This window comes from Gossypium arboreum, chromosome 2 (genome assembly GCF_025698485.1).
Source record: "Gossypium arboreum isolate Shixiya-1 chromosome 2, ASM2569848v2, whole genome shotgun sequence".
Lineage (NCBI taxonomy): Eukaryota > Viridiplantae > Streptophyta > Magnoliopsida > Malvales > Malvaceae > Gossypium > Gossypium arboreum.
In genome coordinates, this window is record NC_069071.1 from 34,118,124 (window position 1) to 34,126,134 (window position 8,011).

The following is an 8,011-nucleotide window of genomic DNA, read 5'->3' on the forward strand; positions in this document are numbered from 1 at the left end:
ATTGTACTAATTAGTTAGAGTTCTAAATTAATTTATTAATATTTTATAAATTAATTTATTATTAACTATTAAAACAAATGTTTAAAACAATAGTTTTCTTGATAAATTTTGTTTTAAATAATCAAAATCAATATTAATGATAAAATGTAATTAAACAAATTAAATTTAGTTGCAAAATTCAATCTTTAAATAATAAATTTATTTATATTCTCAAAGTAGAATAACATTGGAGAAATTTCAATACTCATGGTAAATTTATATTTCAATCCAAGATTACTTTGCTTACTGATCGGAATAAAAAACAGCCAAAGAAAAAATCAACGTGGATAAGTGCGGCCGTGGATTAAAATTTGATACCTTGATTTCAAATAAGGCCTGTTCGACCCTCCGGCGCCAACTCCTAAAATTTTGAGGCGCCAATTTTCGTTTTAGGAGCACTCTTGGCGGGAAAAAAAATTCTTTTTGAGTGTCATCACCGCTGATTCCAGAATAATTAAAAGTAAAATAAAATAAAAGGACTGTCGTTTCTTCTCCGCTTCCTTGTGTTCTCTCTGTATCTGCAAATATAAGTCTTCATTTTATTTTCTAGGATTAGACTTGGATCCTTCTCCTTCTAGGTTTAAATGGCGGATTCAGTACCTGTGATAGGCGTGGATGATGATCCAAAATCCCCCAAAATGGTTGGCAACGATCAACCCAAGGAGATCCAGAAGCGAAAGAGAGCATCCTGGGTTTGGGAAGCCTTGAGCGATGAACAGAGAGAGGCACAGATCAAGCGATTGAAGCAAGAAATGGATGGACTTTTTGGGTATTATAAAGAAGTGCTGGAGCAGAAGTCGGGTTTGGGAATGGAGTTACTCGAGTCGGGTTGTTCATTGAATTCATTGGTTGCAGTTCTGATGGAGGAGAGCGACTTGCCCCTGTTGAGATTGATAGAGACAATTCATGAACAGGTCAAGGACAGAATGGGAAATGTAAGTATGGCCGCGGTGAAAAGCGCGGTGCTGTTTGTTGGGCAGAGAGTGAAATATGGATTGGGTAACGAAGATGCTGATGTTTTGGAGGATGATTCTCAATATTCTCTCTGGTGTTGGGAGGTGATTCATTTTCTTTCGTTTTGGCTTTTTTTTTTAGTTTATTTGTTTTATGCGTTTCCATTCTCTTGTTCAGTTACAAACTTGTTTACATTCTCATGTCATAGACCAGAGATTTAAAGTTGATGCCCAAATCTGCGCGTGCCGAATTAAGAACTCGTCGTACTTGTAGGAATAAGATTAGTGAGAGGATTACTGCTGTTTCTGGTATGGAGAATTTTTGCTTATCGCTTGGTTGAATCTTTTCTGATGCACTCAATATGCTATTAAATTCCCTTGGTTCTCTTCATTCCTGATTGATTAATGATTAGTTTATGCTTCAAGTAGGTTATTTATTATATTTATGGCTCATTTCAGCAATGATAACCCTGTTAGAAAAGTGGGAGGATAATCAAAAGTACAAGCATGGTTTCGTGAAAGCATCAGAAAAGCTTTTCAAAGTATTAAATGAGGCAGACATTCGCTTCTTAATGCGTAACATGTCACAGCAGAGTGGTGCTGAGATGTATGTATCAATGACAGTTCAACAAGTTTTGTTATTTAAATATCTTTCTTTGCAGTAAAAGTTTTATCTGTTGCCGCAGGGATGCGAAAGAAGCAAAGCGAGAAGAAAAATTGTTAATAAAGCAATTAGAGAGAAACAAAAGAGAAATGGAACAGGAGAAAAAGAAACTGAACCGTGAGCTCCAAAAGGAAAAGTTGCAAAATGTTTGTCCAAATTTCCCAAGTTTTTCATGAATTAGCAATGTCTATGTAACTTCGCTGTTGACAGTGGATGGTCGTATTTCAGGAAAAGGAGAAAAAGCGATTGCTGGAGGAAGCGGAAAAATTTCATAGGCGTCGTGAACGAGAAGAGGCTGAGATGAGGAAGCAGCTCCGGAAACAGCAAGAGGAGGCCGAGAGAGATCATTTGCGGCGTGAGAAAGAAGAGGCAGAATTGAAGAAGAAACTTTCGATTCAAAAGCAAGCTTCAGTAATGGAGCGCTTCCTCAAAAAATGTAAAACATCACCAACCCAGATGGAGGAATTAACTAAGCGATTCACACTTTGTGCATCCACCCAAAAGATTGAAAAACTGCCCGAACCAATTACTCTCTCCATGGACAATGCTCTTTCATCCAATGAAGAAATCAATGCTGATTATCTTCGCAAGTGGGTTTCTCTGTTTTCTTTTTATGTTCTATAATTTTATTGGATCAGGATGTATGAGTATGACTATGTATCCTATATTTTATTATGTTCATTTTTTTTAAGTTCTTTTCTGTATTTTTTAATATCAATATATGTCAGATACACATGCCAATTGGTACGGATCTTAGAGAGAATATAGCTTTTAAGTCCTGGTTTTATTTTGTTTCTAAGTTAAATGCTGGAATTGCTCTTTTCAGGTTACACTTATCTTCTTGGCGTCACTTAGGTCACTCTCTCCGTTCAAATCAAAAACAGTGTTGGGGCATGCGGAAGAAACCTAAGACTGATTTGTTCAAGGAGCTTAAGTTAACTGCTAATAAAAGGTTATCCCAAGATGAACTGAGTGTTGAAAGGCTAGTGGATGTATGGGGAGAACAGAATTCTGATGTTAACAAGTCTTGTGTAAGGAAGCAGTTGTTGCAGTTTGATGCGAGCTACAAACCTGCATTTTATGGTATTTGGCCTAAGAAAAGGTAGTCTCCTTTTTCTTGCATTTGCACCTTTTTTCTTTAAGTTAAGCTGAACTCAAGTCTAAAAGTTCAGTTTATAGTTGAAAGGTGCATTGTTAAATAGATGGAAATGAATTAGCAAATGTGTTGATATTGAATTCCACTTCCTGAACTATATATTCTTTAGTTATCCTTGAAATTACTAAATAGCTTCCCTTAACTGATAAATGTATTGGTTAATTGATTTATTGCCATTTAATCTTTCTGCACTTTGTGTTAGATTTTTTGATCTGTGTGAACCTACATGTAGGGGTCTAGTAACTGGCGTCTTCATTCAATGCTCTTAAATAAGCTGAGCTAGAACTTGTTTATGTTCATTTTTGAAGCTTCATGAACCAAGTATGAATACTATTTGAGGCTTGATCTAAAAGATCCAAGTTCAAGCATTTGTGAGATTAGTGTTCATTAACAAATTCAATAAACAATCTGTCAAAGTACTTCTTTTATCCCTGCCAATTTGATTACTTGAAGCTTTCATATCTATTACAAAAATTCAAATAGGGATTTGGCGCCGATTTCATTGAAAAGAAGACATAGATAATTAACCAAGATCTATTATTTGTTATAAAAGGTTTTGCATGATTCTGTCTGCTTAGAAAGGGAGAAATCAAATGGTTAGGAACAGGGTAAATGTTGAAAAATCTTCTTACTTTTTTGCCAGTCAACCCTACATCGACTGTAGAAAGGTGGTGACATTAATATCATGTATTGCCAACCAAAACTGCAAAGGTTCTTGCACATATAGTGGCCCATTGAAAATGTCAAGGAAATCAGATTTATATCATGATAAGGCCATTTGTAACTGTTAACACAAAGATGATACTACTAAATGATAAGGATTGAATATTGTTGTAGGAAAAGGTTTGTATATTACTTTTAAATACTAAATAAAATCCCTTAAAAATATATAATATATGCATTCATGTTATCTATTTATAATTGTGTCTATTTGTTTTTTGTCATTATGTTGGAGTGTCTAATTCCTTGCATGTCTCAAATTGCAACTGTTATATGCCTTGCCTTATGGTTTAAGCCTTTAACTTGGTCATCATTGGCTTAGAGCTCAATTATCTAAGATGAGCTAAGTTTGTAGAGACTTCCTTTACATTATCTTGAACTCAATAATTATTGAAGCTGATATAAAATTAGCTAACCCAAGTGTGGATAAAGAGAAATTCTTGCATGATTTCTCTAGAGTAACTTCTTTTTTGTCTATGGTCTTTAATGTCATTTTAGTTGTGTAGCTAGTGGAATAAACTTTAGACTAGAGCAATTGGTGCTTTATTTACCTCTTTCATCTTTTCAAAATCCCTTGTGAAAGGTAATCAACAAGTTGGATCACCCAAAGCTGGCTTGTGTTTTTGTTCAATTAGGTCCAAACAGATTATGTTTCACTTAAAAACGAATGGAAAGTGAACTGGAAATTTGTTTGAATAATTTTCAATCTTTTTATCGACCTTGTATTCTATTTCCAGTGAGTTGCATTTGTAACTTTCTTGTTTGTTGCATATTCCCTGTCCTGTTCAAAAATTCATATGCCAAGTGTTCAAGTTTTAGGAGTAAAAATATATGATGCTTGTTTCATAGATCTCATTGTTTTTAAAGGCTATGATTTGTCTGGTAAAATAGGATAATGAGTTTACAATCTATTTACATTTTAAGGCAACATCTTGAATGGAATAATATTGACAGGCAAAATCGATAATTTAAGTGGGACAAAAGGGTATTTGAATGTTATTTAGTTTGTTTTCTTTTTTGTGAAGGGGTTCATTTGATGCTTGCCTTGCTTTCAATTTCATCAATAAATTGATAATTTGTGGTTTTGTTGTATCTTCAGCAATGTTGTTAGACCTCGTTGCCCATGGAGGAAGGACCCAGATTTAGACTATGATGTTGATAGTGATGAAGAATGGGAGGAGGTACTGTAAGCTTGTTATTCAGACTGAAATTTAGATGTAAACCTGGAAATAACACTCATTTCACAGGAGGAGCCTGGGGAAAGCCTCTCAGATTGCGATAAAGATGAAGATGAGGAAAGTTGTGATGGATGCACTAAAGCTGATGAAGATGAAACTGAAGATGGATTTTTTGTTCCAGATGGATATCTGTCAGAAAATGAGGTAAACAAAACTAACTAGGAAAATATTCAATGTTGTAAGTTGTAACTAGCTTCTGAAACTGAAAAACACCGTCCAGTCAGTATGCTCAAAAACCAGAGACTCATTTGAGGCTTGCATGCAGGGGGTACAAGTTGACAGGATGGAAATTGATGTTCATGTTGTGGAGACTCAAAGTTCCCATATTAATGAGCAAGTCACTCAAAACGAGGAGTTTGGTGCATTGCTTCGGCAGCAGAATTACCTCAACAATTTAACTGAGCATGCACTTCGAAAAAATCAGCCATTGATCATTTTAAATTTATTGCATGAAAAAGCCTCGCTGCTAATGGCTGAAGACCTTAATGGTAATCCTAAATTGGAACAGGCTTGCTTGCAAGCTCTGAGTATGTTGGCATGTCCTGGTGCTCCATCTGTAGAGATATCACTTGATAGCATGGTATATGACAATCAAGAAGCTTGTTTGTCGGGTGGGAAGGCTGTTGCAACACCAGTATCATCTGTGGAGTCAATTCCAGATTCAGATTTGCCTCTAATAGTAAGTAGCAACTCAAGCAAAGTTTACTGTAAAATATTAATATTTTCCCTGCTGTTCTTGTCATGATAGTAGCAGTACATGCAGAGCTTGAAATTTCCAACTTTTGTCACATAGTTGTAGTAGACTGAAATGTATTGCTGGTAGTGATGATGTTGTTGGTTTTAGGTATCTACAATTCAGTCATGCTCCCATGGTATCAATCGGTTGGTAGAGTCTTTACAACTAAAGTTTCCTTCAATTCCAAAGACTCAGTTAAGAAACAAAGTGCGCGAGATATCAGACTTCGTTGATAATCGTTGGCAGGTTAGTGACTTATTTCCTGATTTTTGGTCTGGATTATCGCCGCAGGTGGCATCACTTTGTTTTCCTTCTATTTATTTCTTTATTTTTCTTTTCTTTTCGGGTGCTGGCATTGATGGTATAATTAATTAATGGGATAAATAGATAAAAGTAAATTATGGTCATTGTTTTTTTTTTTTTTGCGACATTTATAATTTTTTAATCATTTTTAGTACTTTTTATAATTTTAAATAATTATTTAGAATTAGTTGTAAGTTTAGTAATTTTTAAATTTGTCTATATTTCTATAATTTTATAATTTACTATAAGTTTTATTTTTTTGAACTTGTAACTTTTTTAAAAAATTGTCGTCAGGTCATCACTTGCTAAAGGCGTAAAAAAATTTATTCGGTCTTGAATCCAAGTTCAGGACTAGAAACTTAAGGATCAAGTTACAAAAATTGTAAAGTCTAGGGACTAAATGTTGTTTTACTCCTTAATTAATCCACACCTTCCTTTGAACAGTATGTGCTACACTTAGTTTAAGTGGTTGAATTAAGCCGAATACCAAGTTAGAAATGATGCGATTGTTAGGACAATGACTTTATTTTCATGTGTATGCTATTCCTTCTCTTGCGTTCTCGTAGTATAGATTTGGATATTTACGGATATTTTTTTACGGATTAAGATAATATTCTATTTGGACGATTATTATTTGCAATGGACTTTGAGTAGAATAGATTAATTCTCAAATATTCATTATTTGAATATGCTTTACTTTGATTGGATAACATATTTAAATTTGAATATTATTATTCATCTTTACTTCTCAAACTGTTTGTAAATCTTATTATTTTGATTCTTCCAGTCATTGACAAGGGAGGCTTAAAATCGTGTTAATAATTTAAAATTTGAACTTAATTTTCCAAGCAGAGTGTATATGTTTGATGTATGCCTTCAATAGCAGCGTCATGTAACAGTCGTGATTGTCAACTGTGCTTTAAATGTTACAAACAATATGTTCTTATATGGGGTTATTACTTTTTGTTCAGGTCAAGAAAGAAATCTTAGTGAAGCTTGGCATGTCGATTTCACCAGGTATATATGCATCTATCTGGCCTGCCTCAACCTCAACTATTAATTTCCGTTGACTGAATGAAAATTTGTTTATTAATTTTCAAAATTTTTAAACCCACCTGACAGGGAATAGTGGTGGACGAACCAAAACAATTGCTGCATTTTTCACGAAAAGGTGCTTGCCTCCTAATAAAGGTATCGGCGACAGAAGCAACCCCATTGAAACTTCTCCCCAGCAATTAACGAAACCAGGTTGTGATGGGCAGGGCCAGGAGCAGACGAGTTGTACATACAACCACCATACATCCTAACTTTTCGCATACTTGAGAATTTTTGCAGACTACTTATGAATAGCAAGCAGTTGTCTTTATGGAGTCTCAATACAGTATGATAACTGCTTGATATAGGTTTTGGACGGTAAAAAATGCTATGTTCTGAACATGGTCGGTGATTATAAATTTAACTTGAAAATTGGAACACTGGTATTTTAGTTCTTTTGCTTCTTGTAGGATTATAGTTTTAATTTGAAATTTTAAACCAATACAACTGACATAATTGTTCTTGTTGACAGCGATCAGTGGTCAATCTATTGTTGCTTTGGAATGTATGTCATTTTCTTTCCTCTTACGTAATTCAATTTTAAATGAAACGGAGCGTGAACTGAAGAAAGCCGACAAATCAGAAACTTTGGATTTTGCAATCACTTGCCATTTTCCTTGGTCAAATTTTATTTCGAGGCTAAATATAAAACTTGTCCCTTAAACAATACTTTTTTTCAAGTAGGTATTTAAATTTTTTTTATTAATTTGGAGGGTGAAAATCTTAAAAATGTTGATTTTTATAAAAATTTATTGGATTAGGCTGATTTTTTGAAAATTTATGGGATTAGGTCGAAAAAATGAAAATGAGTTTTTAGCAGATTGACAAGAAAATCTCTCTAATTGGAAGTGTTTTCAACGAATTGGAAGGAAAATACTTTCAACAGACGCATTTTCTTGTCACATGCATTGAAAACGCTTTTGGTTGGAAGTGTTTTCTTTTTACTAGGGTTATTTTATTTTAGGGTTAGGGTTTAAATTTTTGTTAAAATAGGATTATGGTTAGGTTTTCTATTTTTTTGTATTTTAGGGTTTAGTTTTTTTTATACTTTTTAAATTAACCATATTTACACTAATTGTATATTTGAGTTATTCAAATTATAAAATT

At 33.9% G+C, this 8,011-nt stretch overlaps 1 protein-coding gene across 1 annotated transcript; it reads left to right on the plus strand.

Moving 5' to 3' along the window:
• Positions 1 to 290: 290 nt before the first annotated feature.
• Positions 291 to 7,412, plus strand: LOC108462077 (chromatin assembly factor 1 subunit FAS1-like). Its single transcript, XM_017762079.2, has 12 exons — positions 291 to 1,097; positions 1,202 to 1,301; positions 1,452 to 1,599; positions 1,679 to 1,802; positions 1,885 to 2,246; positions 2,483 to 2,758; positions 4,632 to 4,713; positions 4,780 to 4,914; positions 5,036 to 5,449; positions 5,615 to 5,752; positions 6,781 to 6,826; positions 6,932 to 7,412. Exons 1-12 carry the CDS (start codon positions 624 to 626, stop codon positions 7,114 to 7,116), a joined length of 2,484 nt encoding a protein of 827 aa, XP_017617568.1. The 5' UTR covers positions 291 to 623; the 3' UTR covers positions 7,117 to 7,412.
• Positions 7,413 to 8,011: the final 599 nt, after the last annotated feature.

Coding starts and splice junctions, on each gene's coding strand:
- LOC108462077 (XM_017762079.2), top strand. CDS start 624: ATGGCGGATTCAGTACCTGTGATAGGCGTGGATGATGATCCAAAATCC. Junction 5,450..5,614: donor ATTCAGATTTGCCTCTAATA/GTAAGTAGCAAC, acceptor TGTTGGTTTTAG/GTATCTACAATTCAGTCATG. Junction 5,753..6,780: donor TCGTTGATAATCGTTGGCAG/GTTAGTGACTTA, acceptor CTTTTTGTTCAG/GTCAAGAAAGAAATCTTAGT.